The 19,639-nt window shown below is 44.8% G+C and overlaps 1 protein-coding gene across 5 annotated transcripts in view; it reads left to right on the top strand.

Moving 5' to 3' along the window:
* FER1L5 (fer-1 like family member 5) overlaps positions 1-19,639 on the top strand; it is a 676,118-nt gene that overhangs the window by 128,094 nt on the left and 528,385 nt on the right. For all 5 annotated transcript variants that reach the window (XM_075207347.1, XM_075207349.1, XM_075207348.1 and 2 more), the window contains exon 22: positions 11,413-11,537. In XM_075207347.1, the coding sequence (XP_075063448.1) occupies positions 11,413-11,537 (125 nt within the window). The remainder of the gene's footprint in view (positions 1-11,412; positions 11,538-19,639) is intronic.

The following is a 19,639-nucleotide window of genomic DNA, read 5'->3' as shown; positions in this document are numbered from 1 at the left end:
CGCAGGTCATCACCAGTGATTTGCTGGGATTTTAAAACGCTGAAAAAATCGGACCTTGATACATTTTCCCCCAGGTCTTAATTAGTAAGTAGCCACTCTGATTTTATTTCCTATTTTATATTTTAAAACTCATTTGTGCAACATATTGTATGTCTTCTTATTAATTTTTGTAAATAAGCCTTGGAAACATTTTTCAGAATAAATAAATTTAATCTAGTGTATTCTCCGTGATTCTTTGTGAACTTACGAATCCCAGGGAGGCTCATGCTACACGTGTATGTGATTTAAGTGTGAAACATTAATAAGTGGTTCTGGTGAACGTAAGGACATCATAAGAAATCCTTTGCGGTGGCAGAAAGGTCTATTTATTGCTAAGTGACTAAGGTGACGCCAGTCACGGCCAGCTGTTCAGATTGCTGTTTCTGGGACAGGCTGGGGTGATCGTGCAGGTAGGTTAATTGGCTGCCATCAAATTGACCCTAGTATCTGTCTATGTGTCTGTTAGGAAGTTTAGACTGTAAGCTCCAAAGGGGCAGGGACTAATGTGCATGAGTTCTCTGTACAGCTCTGCGGAATTAGTGGAGCTATATAAATAGCTAATGATGATGATGATTATGATAATCTTTGTAGGACCAAAAATAAAAGAACTTATTCAAGATGAGAGCTTCAGTGGTCAGTAGAATCATACTGAAAAAATCTGCATGGGAGTCTTTCAAGAGTGTTTGCTGGAACTATTAAGAAATAGTGGGCAATCTTTTAAACTCTTACAAGACCATGGTATGTAACGTCTTTGAAAATACATTTCTTGGACTAGCACCTGGACTTCTCCCCAGCAAATCTTAGAGCAGTCAGCGATGAACATGGCGAATGGTTCTTCCAGGATATTTCCGTAATGCAAAAGTGGTATCAGGGCAAGTGAAGTCCAAGTATGCTTGCTGACTATTGTTGGACTCTTAACAGGGATGCACCTGAGGCAAAATACTGCATAAATTCTATATTTCTACATTTTAAGTGAGTTAATCATTTACTATGTATTGTTAATAAATGTAATATTGTAAACTTTAATCGGGTGTCACTCAAAATCATTATGTGATAGAGAGATTCTAAAACGATGTTTGAATTCAGCACAGAAAATACTATTAGATTCACCTATATTCACTCTTGTGACAAAAAAGAATAAAAATGTTGTTAACCAGTAGATTTGGTCATCTGGAGTGGGTGTGATTTAAATAGTAACTTGTCCTATGGAAATCGCTTAAAATATATCCCACTTTTGGAGACTACAAATGAATGGATCAATTGCAAGGTTAAATAGTGTTATTAATTCTTTAAATAATGATATTAATAGAGATGAAAAAGGGCAGCTTTGTCTAGTTCCTCTACACATGCTTACGTGATCTCCCTTTTTGTAATTGATTATAAGAAACGTATATGGTTCATTCTACATATATTTAATGAATTATGAAAATGTGGTCCTCAATGCACATTTTTTGAAGTGCCTTACAAGAATGAACATGACACTTTATCCAGCTTTAGCTGCGTCATATTTATGATTATATTTTGTGTTTTTACAACTCTAGATATGGAGCCTAATTGAAGTTGTGTTAGAAAGGAGGTGTGACTGGATCACTATTAAATAGCTTTTGGTAAAAATGTATTTAAAGCAAATAGCGCAGGGCACTTATTTATATAAATTGCCAATACACTTATTTTTTGATATTGTGAGATAGGAAATCGTTATTTCTGAGACCAGGGTAGAAAATTTAGTTTTTCTGTTGTAACCTTTCAAAAGCAAATACCTTATTTCTGATGTATATAGATTATACAATGAGCCTTTGTTTAGAAAGTCTGCTGTGTATTGTGATGTGGAGAAATGACTTGTTAGACGTGTAAACCTGTTTTTGGAATGTATTTTCTGCAACTGTTGGAACAAAAAGGTCTAATGCTAATCAGGCCTTTTGATGTGTGAGGTTTCACTTGGAGACAGGAAGGTTTACTTTAAAACATGCTGCTACATTTCCTGCGTCTAAAACAAAGAGGCCGGACATCACAGCGTTTCTAGAATTTCACAGAAAAATGTAAATATTAGTGGTTTTGCAATGCATGTTAATCCATGTGTGTGTAAATAGATTACAACCTGAGATGTGAGGGAATATTCTAGACTGGATGGAGCCAGCTAGGTCCAAGGGGCTGGCTTACCTCTGCTAGGAGTTATTTCAGAACTGTATAAAAGGTTAGCTGTGTGAGCATGTAATGTATCATTCTGATGTTCCATCTGACCTGACCACTGATACCTTAAATCAGTGGGACTGTCAGGATCTGCCTGCAAGGTTATGCATTCCATGCTACTTTGCCTGGCAGCTCCTGCCTTTTGACTTTATTAGTGTGTATTTGCAGCAGTACCTCTGATCACCAGAGGTGCTGCTATCGTGCCTATCTTATTTGTATTAGGGGTTAACATGTTCTCCAATTATCCCATGCACCTGGGTGTGTTTTTGTTTCCCATATATATACCTGTCACTCCCAGCACACATGGCTGGTTATTGTTGTTATACTCTGTGGTCACTTCCTCCTGTTTTGCTCCTGGATTTATGCTGCTTGAGATCTATCTCAACATACATTCTGCTGACCTGTTACATCTGTTAACCTGGGACTTACCTGTGCATTTCCCTGTACTTGCTTTCCTCACCTCCCATTTACCTGCAACTGCTGTATATCTGGTAATTTCTGCAAACTCATTATTTCATCATCTGTTCATACTCTCCAGCAATAAACATTGTATAGTTTTTTTCACCTTATCCATGGCTCCTTGGCTGTATTCCTACATTGATTCGTGACAGTATAACCAGCCCACAAAACAACTTAGGAGTCAGGTGAAAGTTTTTTATTCTGGGAGCTTTTTGTTCTGCAATTCATTTTAATATTTTTGGAACATGTCTGCGTTATCAGCCTTTGAATTGCCACAACTACAGGCTTTACAGATGGATATAATCCTGCTACGCTCCCAGCCGGCTAAATTTTCTATCTTGCTTATGGACCCACTCAGGAGGATGTCAGACTCTGTCTCTCCTAATGCAGAAGCAGGTGATATGTCTCCACCAATCCTCTCTGCTGTGGAATCTGTGCAAGCAACACCTCGTAATTGTGCTCCTACAAATTTGCCGTTTACTAAGAACTATGGTTTAACTAATTCCCGGTTCACAGGTGGTCCACGCCCCCATCTCTCCGAAGAGGAGCGGCGGCACAAAATAACAAACAAATTGTGTCTGTACTGTGCCAGCAATGAGCACTTCTTACAGGACTGTCCTATCCGTAGACCACGTCATCCTACTGATCCATCCCCGGTTGCTTCCTCTCTGCATTCCAAATTTGTTTATGCTGCACCATTTCTGTTCTCTGGGATGAGACCCAATCTGCTAACTGCAGCCGCCTGTCCTGAGGCGCCAGCTCCAGCCGCCTGTCCCGAGGCGCCAGCTCCAGCCGCCTGTCCCGAGGTGCCAGCTCCAGCCGCCTGTCCCGAGGCGCCAGCTCCAGCCGCCTGTCCCGAGGTGCCAGCTCCAGTCGCCTGTCCCGAGGCGCCAGCTCCAGTCGCCTGTCCCGAGGCGCCAGCTCCAGTCGCCTGTCCTGAGGTGCCAGCTCCAGTCGCCTGTCCGGAGGTGCCAGCTCCAGTCGCCTGTTCCGAGGTCCCAGCTCCAGTCGCCTGTTCCGAGGTCCCAGCCCCTGTCTCCTGTTCCGAGGTCCCAGCCCCTGTCTCCTGTTCCGAGGTCCCAGCCCCTGTCTCTTGTTCCGAGGTCCCAGCCCCTGTCTCCTGTTCCGAGGTCCCAGCCCCTGTCTCCTGTTCCGAGGTCCCAGCCCCTGTCTCCTGTTCCGAGGTCCCAGCCCCTGTCTCCTGTTCCGAGGTCCCAGCCCCTGTCTCCTGTTCCGAGGTCCCAGCCCCTGTCTCCTGTGTCGAGGTCCCAGCCCCTGTCTCCTGTTCCGAGGTCCCAGCCCCTGTCTCCTGTTCCGAGGTCCCAGCCCCTGTCTCCTGTTTTCTGAGGTCCCAGCCCCTGTCTCCTGTTCCGAAGTCCCAGCCCTTTTCTCCTGTTCCGAGGTCCCATCATCTGCCTCCAGCTCTGAGTCTTCTGCCACTCTGTCCGGTCCTGAGTCGGCTGCCACTCTGTCCGGTCCCGAGTCGGCTGCCACTCTGTCCGGTCCCGAGTCGGCTGCCACTCTGTCCGGTCCCGAGTCGGCTGCCACTCTGTCCGGTCCCGAGTCGGCTGCCACTCTGTCCGGTCCCGAGTCGGCTGCCACTCTGTCCGGTCCCGAGTCGGCTGCCACTCTGTCCGGTCCCGAGTCGGCTGCCACTCTGTCCGGTCCCGAGTCGGCTGCCACGGTGTCCGGTCCCGAGTCGGCTGCCACGGTGTCCGGTCCCGAGTCGGCTGCCACGGTGTCCGGTCCCGAGTCGGCTGCCACGGTGTCCGGTCCCGAGTCTGCTGCCACGGTGTCCGGTCCCGAGTCTGCTGCCACGGTGTCCGGTCCCGAGTCTGCTGCCACGGTGTCCGGTCCCGAGTCTGCTGCCACGGTGTCCGGTCCCGAGTCTGCTGCCACGGTGTCCGGTCCCGAGTCTGCTGCCACGGTGTCCGGTCCCGAGTCTGCTGCCACGGTGTCCGGTCCCGAGTCTGCTGCCACGGTGTCCGGTCCCGAGTCTGCTGCCACGGTGTCCGGTCCTGAGTTTGCTGCCACGGTGTCCGGTCCTGAGTCTGCTGTCACGGTGTCCAGTGCGGAATCTCCTGCCGCTGCCTCTGCACCCGAGTCTCCTGCCACCGTCCTGCTTGCTCCTGAGTCTCTCGCCACCGTGCTACCCAGTTCCGAGTCTTCAGCTGCTGGCTCCAGGGCCGAGTCTCCAGCCGCTGCCTCCAGTGCCGAGTCTCCAGCCGCTGCCTCCAGTGCCGAGTCTCCAGCCGCTGCCTCCAGTGTCGAGTCTCCAGCCGCTGCCTCCAGTGCCGAGTCTCCAGCCGCTGCCTCCAGTGCCGAGTCTCCAGCCGCTGTCTCTGTTCCAGATCTACAGCCCAAGTTGCCAGTCCATGCGGTTCAGCCCGAATTGCCAGTCCATGCGGTTCAGCCGCCTATCCTGAGGCGCCAGCTCCAGCCGCATGTCCTGAGGCGCCAGCTCCAGCCTATCTGGTAATTTCTGCAAACTCATTATTTCATCATCTGTTCCTACTCTCCAGCAATAAACATTGTATGGTTTTTTCACCTTATCCATGGCTCCTTGGCTGTATTCCTACATTGATTCATGACAGGGACTGTCCTTGTCAGGACACTTGAGCATTAAACATCACTCTGCTTCAAAGACCTGCTTGACAACATCTTCAATATTGATATAATCCTGTGACCTGCCGATTAGACCCTAAATCTAATCGGTTCTCCGGCTGATTCTGAGGTTTGGACCCAAGCTTTTCCAGTACCACCGCTCTGCCTGCTACCTGCAGCTCTGGTCAGTGTGATAGGCCAGGGAGGATCCATCTACAGCAACCCGGATCTATAGTAAGAGGTCCGGTGTTACCAGCCCAAGTGTACCAGCACAGGAGTACACTAGCAGCGACAGTTACCCAGAAGGAACGTGGTTCTGAGCGCCATAAAGGAGCTCAGTGGTGGCAGCATTATAAGCCCCTCCTACTGCAATTAGAAGGCGCATTTGGGATAAAGAAAGAGAACGGTGGCAAAGTAAGCCCAGCCGGTTCCCAGCAACAACAGACGGTGGCATAGGCGTTCCATTCTGTCACAGGAGGCCATGATCGTTTGGAGCTTGTTAGCTATGATTTTGGCAAGTAATTTAAAATCTTGGTTTAGTAATGTGATAGGGCAATATAAAGGAACAGATTTTGGATTCGTATCATATTTGTAATGGAGGGTGGTAAATGTTTCATTGAAATTTGCATATACGATTTGGTACTTTTGAATTTCTTGGAAAAGTTTCTTTAAGGTTGAGATTATGTCCACATTAAGAATTTTATAATAATCCTCATTCAAACCATGAGGGTTTGAGGCTTTGCTGGGGTGTTTGCTACTTATTGCTAGATTGATTTTGTCTTCTGTAATATACACATTAAGGAGGAGATTCAATTTGGCGTGATGAATCTTCGGAACATCCGCGGAGACACCTCGCGCTGACTTTATGGCTGGAATCTCTGCTAATTTTTCCTCGAACCCCATAGAGTAAACGGTGCAAGTAAAACTGAACAGAGATTACTACCGTAATTGCCGACAGTGTGCACAATTGAAACTCCCCCTAAGTGTTTGTCAGCTTTTCCAAATAGATTTGCATTGTGGAGCTTTGAATCGTGGAGTAATGTTTCAAGTAATAATTCATTGGTAGGTGGGGCAATATATATAAAATTGTGTGGCTATCACAGTTGGAAGTCCAATAGCCATGTAGTTCAAAGGTAAACAGGATATATTTTATAATCCATATCTAAAATATTTATCAAGTAAAGTCAATAATCACAAGGCCGAGAAAGGTCCGGTGAAAGTATCAAACAATTGCAGTCCTAATCACAAAAGAGAGCATGGTTCAGTGAAAGCATCTAGTTCAGATTCAAGCACAATAGACAAGCAAAGGCTTCAGTCAGGAAGTGTTAATAGGCTCAAACAGGAAATGAAATCCAAGAAGAAATTCTCATGAAACAATCCTGGCCATCTTGTATAAGGACTGTGCTAAGGGGAAGTTCATAACACAGATTCAAGATGGAATCTTCATGAAACAGTCCTGGCCATCTTGGATATGTCACTCACCGGACCGTGAGTGCCTCTTCCCGGACATTTAGGAACCGTGGCCGTCCGCCATCCTGAGGGTCTGCGCATGCGCAGCCCTTTTCTATACTTCAGTGTATACCCCTTTAACTTAATTGGCAGATCAGGCAACCTCCCTATATTAAGCACCTGTGGTCAACACCACGTTGCCTGATCTTGGAGTCTCATTCCTCATGAGTCTCTGAAGGTGTTCCTGTATTACTCGTGTATTCAGCGCTGCTGATTCCTGTGGTTTCCAAACCACTTCTACTACTGTGGTTCCATACCACTTCTACCATCAACTGTATCATCATGACTGTTTGCTGATTCCTATCCGCTGCCTCCGTGCACTACAGTCTTCTACACCACTTCAACGTTATTTTATATCTATGTGACTGTTTGCTCATTGCTATCCGCTGCCTCCGTGCACTCCAGCTTGTACCTCACTCACCTGCTTCTCATCAAGTCTGTTTGCTGATTTCTATCCGCTGCCGCCGTGCACTACAGTCTCCTGCTTGCAACTCGCCTGTGTTCAACATCGTGACTGCCAGCTGACTACTATCCGCTGCCTCTGTGCACTACAGTCTCCTGCTTGCAACTCGCCTGTGTTCAACATCGTGACTGCCAGCTGACTACTATCCGCTGCCTCTGTGCACTACAGTCTCCTGCTTGCAACTCGCCTGTGTTCAACATCGTGACTGCCAGCTGACTACTATCCGCTGCCTCTGTGCACTACAGTCTCCTGCTTGCAACTCGCCTGTGTTCAACATCGTGACTGCCAGCTGATTACTATCCGCTGCCTCCGTGCACTACACTCTCATCTCATCTTTGCTGTGACTTCCTCGAGACTGCCGCTTTTCATTACCATCTGCTACACTTCGTGATCTACAGCTCCTGCCCTGCGCTGCACTCCTGTTTCCCATCGCTGTTGGTTCCTGTGGTTGCTACTGGTTACCTCCGTGTGCCGCTGAGTCCTGCCGCTGTGGTCAGCGCTATCGTCCATCTCCTGCTGATCCACTCTCCACGCCTTCACGTGTTCCACTGGTCTCTACCCTCCTGTCAGCATTGGATTTGTATCTCTTCTACTACCCTCTGCTGGATCATCTCCATTCTCCTGGGTTTCCTATGAGTCCAGTTCCACGTGTTGCTGACTCCTGTGGATTCGTGTCCCTGTCGGTCTACTCACCTGTGCGCTGCACCTGCTAGACCGCTGCTTCACCTATCCAGGGACTTCCTATCCAGTCGGTCTCCAGCCGCTCAGGTACCGCTGCAATCCCATCTGACTGCTACTGCTGAACCACGGTATGCATACTTCTCATTGACTGTGCTGTGTATTGCATATCTTGCTGGACTGTGTTTGGTTCTCTCTGGAGTCTGCTATCCGCTGAGTCTATTGCCATCATTGACTGTGTTATCATTGTGCTGGACTACTTCAAGAGACTTTCTAGATTGCAGACCTGATCAGTCATTTACATATATATATATCTATATTGTGCATATTACTGTGGATCGTGTATAAGGTGCCTGTGTATATCCTGTGTTGCAGTCTTCCCCCGTGCACCTCCTCACATATATATTCAGTGGTACAACTTGCTGATGTCAGACCACTGATCCCTGTTTCCGGTATCACCTGTTCCATTATCCTCTCACATAGCAGTGGTACAACTTGCTACCGCAGACCACTGACTACCTGGATACCTCCACTTGGATTCCATTCCTTCACTCAGACAGCGGTACAACTTGCTACCCGCAGACCGCTGACTCTCATCACCTCCTTGTTTCTGTTGGACATTCCTCCTCACTATAGCAGTGGTACAACTTGCTATCGCAGACCACTGACTACCTTCACGTGTCCTTGTCCATACAGTTCCTTGTGTATCATTACCTCATTATTACCAGTGTTGCTAGTCATAGACTTTCCTGAGCATCTCATCGGCCATCATTTCATGTTCCGTGATCACCCAGCTACCAGAGTACCCTATTACCATCTACATTGCTCTGGTAAGCCTACCATCTGGTGATCCCTGGGTAAAGACTCCTAGTGCCCGTGACAGGATAAGAGCTATTCTAAGGGCATGTTTATAACACTGATGATATCTTGAGTGGTAATAAGTATATCCACTGTGATAGGGTGTTCTATTATACTAATATTTGGTTTTTTTTGTGAATTGGCCATGTACAATAATATTTGTCCTGCTTTGTTGCCCCATCTGTAAAATTTGTTAGTGTCATAGTCAATCCTGTGAATTGCATGTTGTGTGAGAAAGGTCACGAGTATCTGATTGCTTTTATTATACATATCTAATTTGTGGGCTGCAGGGTAGTTTTTATTAGTATCATAATGCTGTTGAATTCTTCTTTGTATGTTTTATTTTTCGTGCCACATATGCTATTTTGACTGCCTTTGAGGCAGGCTTATCCCAATGTTATAAATAAGAAGGGAAATGGGTTCTGTCCTGGTCACATCTAGCAAAATGGTTATGTGGTCTGAGAATACTTTTGATGTTTGTGTGATGAATTCAAAGCAGCAGTGTGTTTGTCATTAATAAGTAATCAATACATGATAAAGAGTGGTGGACTCTAGAATGATGAGTGGTTGACCTAAATATCTTTATAAGCTCCATGGTTCTACTAAGTCATAATGTGATTTGAGACTGTGTATCATATCCATTATGATTGTTTAGAGAGTTTTGCTGATGTTACGTTAGCCTTGTCAATAATTGGTTTGTTTGTGGTATTGAAGTCTTCCCCTATGTTTAGATTTGGTGTCTGACATTGCATAAGTGTTTGGGAGATTTTAGTGTTAGGTGCATTTACAGCATATATGTTAATTTTTGTGAATTGTTACCCTATAGCGATATTTAGCAGGACATATCTACTCTCCACGTTCCCTTTGTGTATTGTAGGTTTTTGCTTATTAAAATTGCTATGCCTTTTTTCTTACTGCTGGAAGGAGCAGATTTGCATTCTTGAATCCAGTTACCCTTCAAGGGATTTATGGGGGTCATCAACAAATAACATTGAACAATTGGAATAAATAGTCATAATGTTGAGTTAATTGTTATAAATTTAACTACCTTCACTTAAGAACTCTAGGGGGTAAATGTATTAAATAGCAGTTTTAGCGAATCGTCGATATTCGGCAACTTTGCCGGCATAATTTAAAACAGCAATGGGTTTTAAGGCAAGCTTTTGGAGAAACACAGACAGCATCCCCAACTTGGGATAATATGACAACCAGAGGCTATGTTTGAAAGTGCTGTAATGTTCAATGAAAAGGTAAGGTAGCTGATGGGACTGAGCTATAAGATCAGGGATAAGCCAAGCTAAGGCAATGGGCAATAAAAAAACAGCTTCCAGGAGAGAAGCCCAGGGAAACCATACAAAGGGAGGCCCCTGAAGGACTTCTAGGATAAGATAGAGGAAGTTTCAGTGGGTGGTGCATTGCGTATGTGCTCCATAATACAGTGGCTGACATCTAAGAGTTCTCTTGGGACCAAAAATGGAATCAACGCAATGTGCATAGTTGACCTCACTTATAAACCACAGTATCATCCTACTTACCCACCTGTACACGGATGTGCAGGACAGCAGTGGACGAGATTTCCCCACAACCCAGACGGAGCTGGGCGATGGCGTTGGTTACTGTGAGAACTCACACTACTCGAGCTGCTGTCCCAAGGAAGAAGTGCAGTGTACAGGCTCTTTTACCCATTCTGTTGCACGCTAGTCAAGTGGCCCCCTACTCACATAGCGTAAGAAGTGGGAGTAACTGAGAGCCCCATAAACACATATTCTATCAACACTAGAAATGGACTCACCTGTATGGATGCTATCTAATGAAACACAAACCCCGGTCAAAATATAACTACAAGGGGGTTCTACAGAACCCCGTAAGACCGACTTAACAAGGAAAAAACATTTGCATCTACATACCATACAACAGCTTGGTCACTTGAAATCCAGTATACTAACTTGACTAGTGATAGGGACCAGCATATGTTCACCAGCAGCAATTGCAGAGCCAAGATACTAACAACTCACAGGCCAACAGTGATATACAGTCTTTCTTTCATGAATTATGTTTACAATCCAACAGATTTATTGTCTAGGATCATGGTGCACTTGACTTGGGCAGTTGGTCTCTCTTATGAAGTGCATCCTGTAGTATTGCCATACCAAATCGTGCCTGCATACTTTTTCTAAGTTTTCCCAGGTGGACATTCCTGCATCATTGAAGGAAGCAAGAGGAACTTCCAGGCATCTGGTCACTATTGAGCATTACTCCGCCCCTATGTTGAATGACATCACACTGCCATGTGTCCCCCCTGTCTGGGGATTTTTTTTTAAATTTACTTGCTTTCTTCCATGCTGTCAGGAAACAGAAAAGCCCACCAAAATATGCTGCTTACCTAATAATAATAATAAAATGAATAGCATAAGGGGTAAGAGACACTGAGAGTTGTACAGAACAATTTGAATGGTATTATGGCTTGTGCTAAGAAACCATAACATAGTTCCAGTCTTCCAGGAACCAATGTTTATTACATATGACAGTTCTTGGAAATAAAAAATAGTCTGTGCTATCATATGAACCTTGATCTCTGTTTTTTATTTGATGTCCTTGTTGCATTTCTTCAGGTAATTACTATCACTACTTGCCATGGTATGACACTAAGCCTGTGTTGGCAGTTACCAGTGAGTGGGAAGATATCACGCATCGCATACAAACTTTTAATGTACTTCAGGCTGTGCATCACAACCTGGTAAGAAAATGCAATGGTCCATAGTTGAAGTGGTTCACCTTAATTTATTTATTTTTGTCCATAACACACAGCCAACTCTACCAATCCCATCTCTAAAGAAAAGGATTGTAAGATGAATGTTCTCATCTGTTGCATTGGGTGACAGTAATGGTGGTGTGTAAACCCTGCCTCTGGGAAATTGAACACTAATGGGGGTATTCAATTGTCCGCGGGTTCGAGCGCAGAAAAACTATTACCGTTAATATGGTAATCTTTCGCTGGATTTCAGCTCGCAGCTCCCTGAGCGAGTAAATTACCGTATTAACGGTTTTTCCACGCAGGATTACCGTAATAACGGTAATCCTGCGCGGACCGCGGGATTTTCGGCAATCCCGCGGACAATTGAATATGCCCCTAAGTGGTTGATTCAGGGTGTGCCAGTTTACTTAGCATATCTTGCGTGAAATTGCTCTGTACTTGCCCAGTGAGGGTACATGCATTTGCTCTTTTGCAAACTTACGTGTTTCTGGCACTTAAGCCCGTATGTACCTGGATAGTTGGGACTTGGGAGGGAAGGGGCATACAAATGCATGCCAAGTACCCTTAAGTTCACACAAATGCAGCTCATGCAGACTTGCAGAAATTCACATATATGCCTTGCGAGTCAGACGATTTTGGGAAGTATGTTTACCCGCACAAACAAACTGTATCGATCAGCCGCTCCCTGTCTACTGCTAGATTTAATACTGCACCCTGCCCTTGAGACACTCCCTTCTATCCCCCCAGTTGAGTCTGTGTTCCAAAGATGCAAATCTGTCTGGACCGACCTCATAATGTTTCATCACAACTGTAAAGTTCTGTGGTTAGTAGTTTTGTATTGGAATCTTCTACCGTGTGTGTTAATGGCATGGATGTACCTCTGTTGATAATCCATAGAGTGAAGCGGTAGGGAGTCTCAACCAATTTCATAGCCCTGGAAAGTCCTGATGTCATTACCCTCTTGATCATTGACCCCTGGCACCTCCTGTTATGTGCTGGACCTATTACAAGATGTCATACCCCATCTTAACTTACTGCTCAATGGATTGGCCCTTGAGACAGGCTTTTTGTGAGAGCTATCATCTACATGAGCCTAGCACAGGTTTTGACGCTTTTCTCTTGGTGTAAATGGGCATCCTACTAATCTAGGACATTTTCCCTACTGCACCTTTTGGAATTCCTGCAGTTGGGTCTAAAGTTGGGATTGATCCGTAGTTCGAGCCCATCTCTCAAATTCCTCTTCAGATACTGACATTGAAAATGGCCTTCTTTGTGGATGTCACTTCTGTGAGGAACGTATCTGAGCTGTGGGCGTTTTCTTTTAAAGGTGCTGTTTTTTATTTTCACCAAGGCGAGTTGGCATTGCAACCAGTTCCTGAATTTATCCCCAAGGAGGTTTCCCTTTCCATCTAAACCAGTACATAGTCTTTCCCCCTCTTTTGTTCTCATCACATCATAGCCATGGGAGGTGCCAATATACTTTTTGGACGCGACGCATGCTCTACTGTCTTATATCTTTGCTACCGCCCAGAACAGATTATTTAACTCTCTGTCCTTCTTTGTCCTGCTCATTGAGTAACTAAACAATATCATGATGGATGCTCCAACTCATTCTCAAGGAATATTCCTTCAAAGAGAGGAACCCCACATATATGGTCATAGTTCAATGTCACATCTATCAGTGTATTGTAGCCTGTGTCAGGCGCCGTCTCTGTATTTTCACTTCTACACAGGGACGGACACCTGCCTCCTGTGACGCTCTGGGGTGAGTTGTCAGGCAGTTTGGCGTATGCACAGCAATGGAACGCTACTCCTGATCCCGGCGGCAGTGTTTCAAGTCACCGCCACCGGTAATCCCGTCCTCTACCTCCCTCTATTTATTCTTGGCTCTGGCACCATGCAGGTGCCAGAGTATTGGGTCCCCTTACTCCAGCACTTCCTGTGTTCTTGGTATTTAGACTGTTCCTGTGTTTTGACCTCGGCTGTATGCTGACCTGCTCTTGAGTCTCCCTCTTGGTTCTGGTGTTACTGATACCTACTGCTGTGTTTGACCTCGGATTGCCTGACTAAGCTTGTGGATCTTCCTTCGGTACCTCACCTACCAGTGTGGTTGTGACCTCGGATTGCCTGACTAAGCTTGTGGATCTTCCTTCGGTACCTCTCCTGCCACTGTGGGTGCCTGACACCCTCTTCCACCTAATTGCTTCACTGTTTACTCTCTTTGAGGGCCGTGACCTGCGTGTCTCCCGCAGCTAAACCCAAGCTCCCTTGTGGGGGTCTTTGGCGAAGACCGGTGGCACGTTAGACTCCGCACCTCTCTGTAGATTAGCGCCAAAATCAGCAAGCAACCCTCCAGATTCCCTTATATAACGTGACAGGCTGCTGATGTCATAATGTATCTGTGCTAACTGAAGTTCATTTGCCGATGGAGCTAATTGCAAATAGTCAGTTTACTGAAGCAGATATAAAAATGCAAATGTGTATATTTCAGGCGCAACCAGAAATAGGTAAATAGCCTATATATGTAACATTCATCTGATGTTCTTACTATTATTCAATTGTAGCTTCCATGTTGAATGGCAAAAGTAATCAAACACACATAGCTCTAAATAAGTACACAGATATGTCTCTCAAAAGGATGGTCCATAAAAACAAAAATCGGTTTCAAATGTCTTTAAAGTAAGTAATAATGATCTCTCTCATCATTCCTACATTGTTTTCCAAAGAAAAAAAGTATCTTCAACAGAATGTCTCCATGTCATAAGAAAAAAGAAAGAGACATGTGCGACATCAGGTAAAATACACTCAAAGTATATAATCAAATACCCAAATAACTGACCCTCTGAGAACCGGTGAAGAAATATAAAGAAATCTGCATATATATAAACCACAGCGCCACGTGATAGATACTAACACCAAACTTAATAGAAATATCGGGGCTGTTGCCCCTTCCAATATGCTTACTCTATATATAATGAGAAATTGCGTGGTAGTATCTTCAAATAACTTCCAATGTCGTCAATCAAATCTTGTTCAGCTGGATCCTGATCTCAGTGTTAAAGCGGTTCATATGGTTCATATAAAAAACAAAACCATGCCAACATGGTGTAAAAAATACTACAGACGCATATTATTAGATAAAGATTGATTTATTAGGGATCGTGGTTTGACCTTTATTTAAATGGGTGTCAGCAATATGCTTGTATTTATAAACAGTAATTAATAAATGGATAAACCATAGTTGAAGGACACCTAATAAACTTACCTTCTAGAACAGCGTCACGGCTAGGCAGCAAAGTACTGCCTATTTAACAGAATTTCATTTTGGTCATTATTTGGTATCCATATTTAATATTTCGCTACAAGTTTCTTTAATTTGAAATATGAAGAAATTTCAATACAGTTTATCTTGATTTTAATAGATTATAATAAAGATTGAGATTTTAATATAATACTATTGTCATTAGAGTGCCTTAAGAAAAACACAGTATCTTTCCTCTTTCCAAGTTAATTTAACAGTCTGCGAAGTGGGACAGTGTCAAAAGCCTCTAAAATCTAGATAAGATAGGATCTATTACTTTAGTCATCCAGTCAAAAAAGTCCATAAGATTTGTTTGACTTGATCTCCCCCAGTAAATCCGTGTTGTTTGGGATCCTGTAAGTTACTGGATTTGAGATATTCTACAACTCTTTCTTTTAAAAGTGTTTCCATCAATTACTCTACTACAGATGTAAGGTTCACTGCTCTGTAGTTGCTTGCCTCTTCCTTGCTTCGACAAACCAAAACTCCCCGAAAGAGGGAATTAATAGGGCGCTGGCCAATTAATTGATATCTCAGCCGTTGTAGTAATTAAAAAGTATTAAAATTGTTAATGTACATGTCAGTATTCAATAATACAAATTGATTGCTGCTCCTTAAAAGGTTGTTGTGTAACAACCAAAAATACTCTATTAAAACAAACTACATAAAAAATAAGAAGTGCATTCAATCCATTTAGATTCTGGGGTGCCACAATATAATAATACTCATCAATGATTTTAAATTTAATAATTTTAATAAGCCTTATAAAAATATAACATATGCCTAAAAGAAATCACTACTACCCATAATAGAAAAAATGAGAACCAGGACACTTGTTTGTATTGCTCCAAAAGTCCTCCCCTTTCAGTTAACTTAACATTCTATAACAAAACCACAATTGTTATCGATGGCTATTATCAGCGAGAATGATCTCACATTGCTGAGCTCCGACTTAGTTCCTTATTTTACCCTAAATAACTATCGTTGATATTGGCACAATCTACACGAAATTGGGGTTGAATATATCGGGCACACGAAGAGACCTTCGAAATCCCGTCAAACGCGGCATAGACCGCCCAAATAGCCGACGGAGTGTGCGGCCTAGCTCCGCCATTGATTCTGGGACTGGTTCCCCCTCTGGAACTCCTATACAGATCTGCCGGTATCTTATCGTGAGGTGATGCAACAGAGAAGCTGCCCCTACTGGCCCCCTCCGCCTCAGTGATTTCCTGCGGACGTCGCCTGGCCTCCTCCCTGTGCATCCGCTCCTAGTGGACCCCACAGTGACCCGGGTGTTCAACGACCTTAATAGTCGCTAACTCAAAGTGGCCACGAAGCCTCACCTGGACCCTCGGGAGCCTGTACGCTGCATTTGCAGTGAGTGGCCTTATACTGCCGGCACAGCCACGGCCTCCAGTGCCGCCGACGCCTTCTCACTTCCGGTCCACGGTGCCTAACTTTTGGTCGACGTCTTTGTCCAGGACGCCGCCGGCACATGGGAAGAGGTGAGTCTGTGAGGCATCACTCCCAGCCAAACATCCTGCCTGTTAACCTGGCATTCACCACGCTAAAATCGGGCTAGACTATGTAGCCTCCACACACAAATTCCCACCAACCACTTCGGAGCTATTACCCGGTGCAAAGAGCCTTTATACTCCCTTTCCTTTCTGCCACCTGTGAATGTTGTGGGCTCAGCGATACTTGGAGGAGACCAGTGCCGAAACTGAACTTTTAAGAGTCCAGCAATATATGTGCAAAACGCTCCCCATTTTTGTCAGGGGGGGGCGGTTGTCCATTGCCTGAGACCATCTCTCCACGTGATCTGATACAGCTGTCCGCAACAAAGTTTTCAGCCACTATGTGAACATTAATATGCTGCCCACCCCTCTCACCTAAGCTGAGATCAGTGTGCGACCTCCTCCCTAACCTTCCATTCTTTCCTCACCTCACCCAGCCTCCTTTATTTTGTCTAACTTCTGTGCCTATTGGTTAGCCGTAACTATGTCTACCAAACCAAAGAAAGTGACAATCAAAAGCTAAACCCTCCTCCTCCCAACCTGAACGCCAGGAGGCATTGGGCTCCGGGTCTTCTAAAGCAGAACTTAAGTCTTAGATTCAAGCGGTAAAAGCTAGCCTCCTGGAAGGGGTGAAGACAGCTTTCTATCAGGAGCTGACAAAAAAAAAGTGGTCATTGAGTTTAAAACTGGGTTGAACACGCTGGGCAACAGGACGGATGCCCTGGAATCAAAAACTGATGAAAACTGTCGTTCCAATTCTATTTTTGATAAGCAGCTCTCCCGTCTCCGCAATGAAGTTGAAACACTGAAAGAATGGCAAGAGGATTCTGAAAATCAATCCCGCCGTAATAATATCCGCATCAGAAATGTGTCTGAAGAAGTCGGCGCTGCAGATCTCCAAGCTTTCCTCAAGGCCCTCTTCCTTCATCTTCTTCCGGATATCTCTGAGGCTGATTGTCTTATGGACCGGGCTCATCATGCCCTGAGAGCTAAGCCTACCAGTGGACAACCTCTTCGTGACATCATCATCTGGTTGCATTATTTTCGAACCAGAGACAGTATCCTCACTGCTACCAGGGACCAATCCGTGTTCACATTCCGGGACATGGACATTCAATTATTCCAGGACCTTGCTTCTTCTACGATACAGAAACGGAGGGACCTTCAGCCAGTTACTAAGATTCTTTGCCAGCACAATATTCTATACCGCTGGTGTTTTCCATTCCAGCTCCAAGTCTCTGCTGCCAATTGATCTCACTTTGTCTTATCGCTGGATCAAGGTCAGAGTCTTCTGGCCAAGCTGGGCACCCTTCCTGAGACATCAGTTCCTCACTCTAAGCCTCCCCAGGCCCAGCACCCGGCGCTCTCTCAACCCGAGTGAACTTTCAACTCCAGTTGGAACTCATTACCTTGCCTACTAATATAAGGTTTCTTTATTTCCCTTAAAGTCTCAAGTATATCTCTCAGTTTGGCTTTTTTTGGAAAAATGTTCATCCGTTCATTAGATTTGTTTAGTCTTCAATTCATTATATCTTTTCGCTCAACTGTAGCCAATGATAATATTTGATGTTTTGTGGCACTATGTCGCTCTCTGAACCGATGAACTGTAGAGCTAATGTCTGTTTCCCTCCCATTTTCCCTTCCCTTGTCCCCCCTTCCCCCTCCTCTCCCCTAACCCCCTATGTGATAACTTTCTATTTGTATAACTAAAATATTCACTTGCCCTATCACATGGCTTTACCACTGGGTACAATTGATGTCCACAGGACACTTCATAATATTGTGTTTTGGTCCAGCTGTTCTATAGTCTGTGTCTTTGTAGCTTTGCCTCCCTACCTTACCCCCAAATGGGCTAGGGTTCCCTATCTCTCCTTCTCCCCCCTCCCTACCCTATCCTGGTCTTCCCCCCCCCCTCCCCCTTCCTTTCTCTAAACTTTTCTAAGTGTACATGTTATATTTACTCTGCACACTGTTCTACAACTAGAATCAAAATTTCTTATGTAATAAGCCTTTTCTCAGGGTCTCCTCGAGTTTTGGCGGCTCCTTACACTGTACAAGACCTAGGACCACCCCCACGTACCCTCAGACATTGTTAACCTTGCTGTGTTTTGGTACTTTTCATAATGTCTTTAAATCCCCACAGGATTCCTTTCATTCAAGGTTTTCGTCCAATTGAGCTGCTTCTTTCTTTCTTTCCTTTTACTTTCCTTTGTGACTATAATCCACTTTTTAACTTGCTCTTAAAGCTTTTGTCCCACGGCCGATCTGACTGGAAAGGTCCCTCTTGTAAATGTCTAGTGTTATCATGGATGATCAGCTCCCCGCTTCTGCCATGGTTTTGAAGATTTTCTCCGTCACTGTGAATGGCCTCAACTCCCCTCGTAAATGCATGATTCTTTTGGGTGCCAGTAGGAGAGAAAAAGCAGATATCATATTTCTACAAGAAACTCATCTTGCTGGAGTCCATACACAACTCCAGGGTTCCCAGACCTTCTTTGCCTCGGCAGATTGCAAGAAATGGAGTGTCGCTGTTTTGATTCATAGCAAAGTCCCCTTTCTTCATTCCAAGACCTATGCAGATCCGGAAGGCCGCTTTCTGTTGGTGAATGGCACTCTCCATTCTGCTCCTGTTACCCTGGTTACGGTCTGATCTCCGAACCAGAGACAAAAGCTTTTCTTTACCAAAATTTTTACACATTGAGCGGTTGGCGCGTGGTTTTATCATCATTGGCAAAGACTTTAATGTAACCCTTGACCTGGTCCTCGACAGGTCTCCTCCTTTCTCCTCCGGACGGGGCTCCTCTTCCTCCACTGACTCTCCCTGTTTGTCCACACTGCTTTCACAGCATCGTTTATATGACTCATGGAGGCTCTGCAATGTGGAGGCTAGGGATTATACCCATTTTTTCCACTCCTCATCAACTGTACACACATATAGATATGTTAAACGTCTCGCATACACTTACTCATCATGTGATACAGGCAGACATATCCCCCCTCACCTGGACTGATCATTTGGGTGTTTCTATCCTCATAGACCTCATTTAACCGTTCCCACGGCGAAGTAGATGGTGATTAGACAATACGCTCTTACTTAATAGTTCCACTTGCCTAGACATTAAGGCCTCCATCACTAATTACTTTTTAAATAATTCAACTCCTGATGTGACCCCAGGTATTGTGTGGGAAGCCCATAAAGCTACTATACGGGGTCAACTGGTTAGTCAGTCGGCAGCCATTAGAAAAGAAGCGACAGAGGAAGTGTC

Source organism: Mixophyes fleayi, chromosome 4, assembly GCF_038048845.1.
Source record: "Mixophyes fleayi isolate aMixFle1 chromosome 4, aMixFle1.hap1, whole genome shotgun sequence".
Classification (NCBI taxonomy): Eukaryota; Metazoa; Chordata; class Amphibia; order Anura; family Limnodynastidae; genus Mixophyes; species Mixophyes fleayi.
This window is presented reverse-complemented; position numbering and strand designations above follow the sequence as displayed.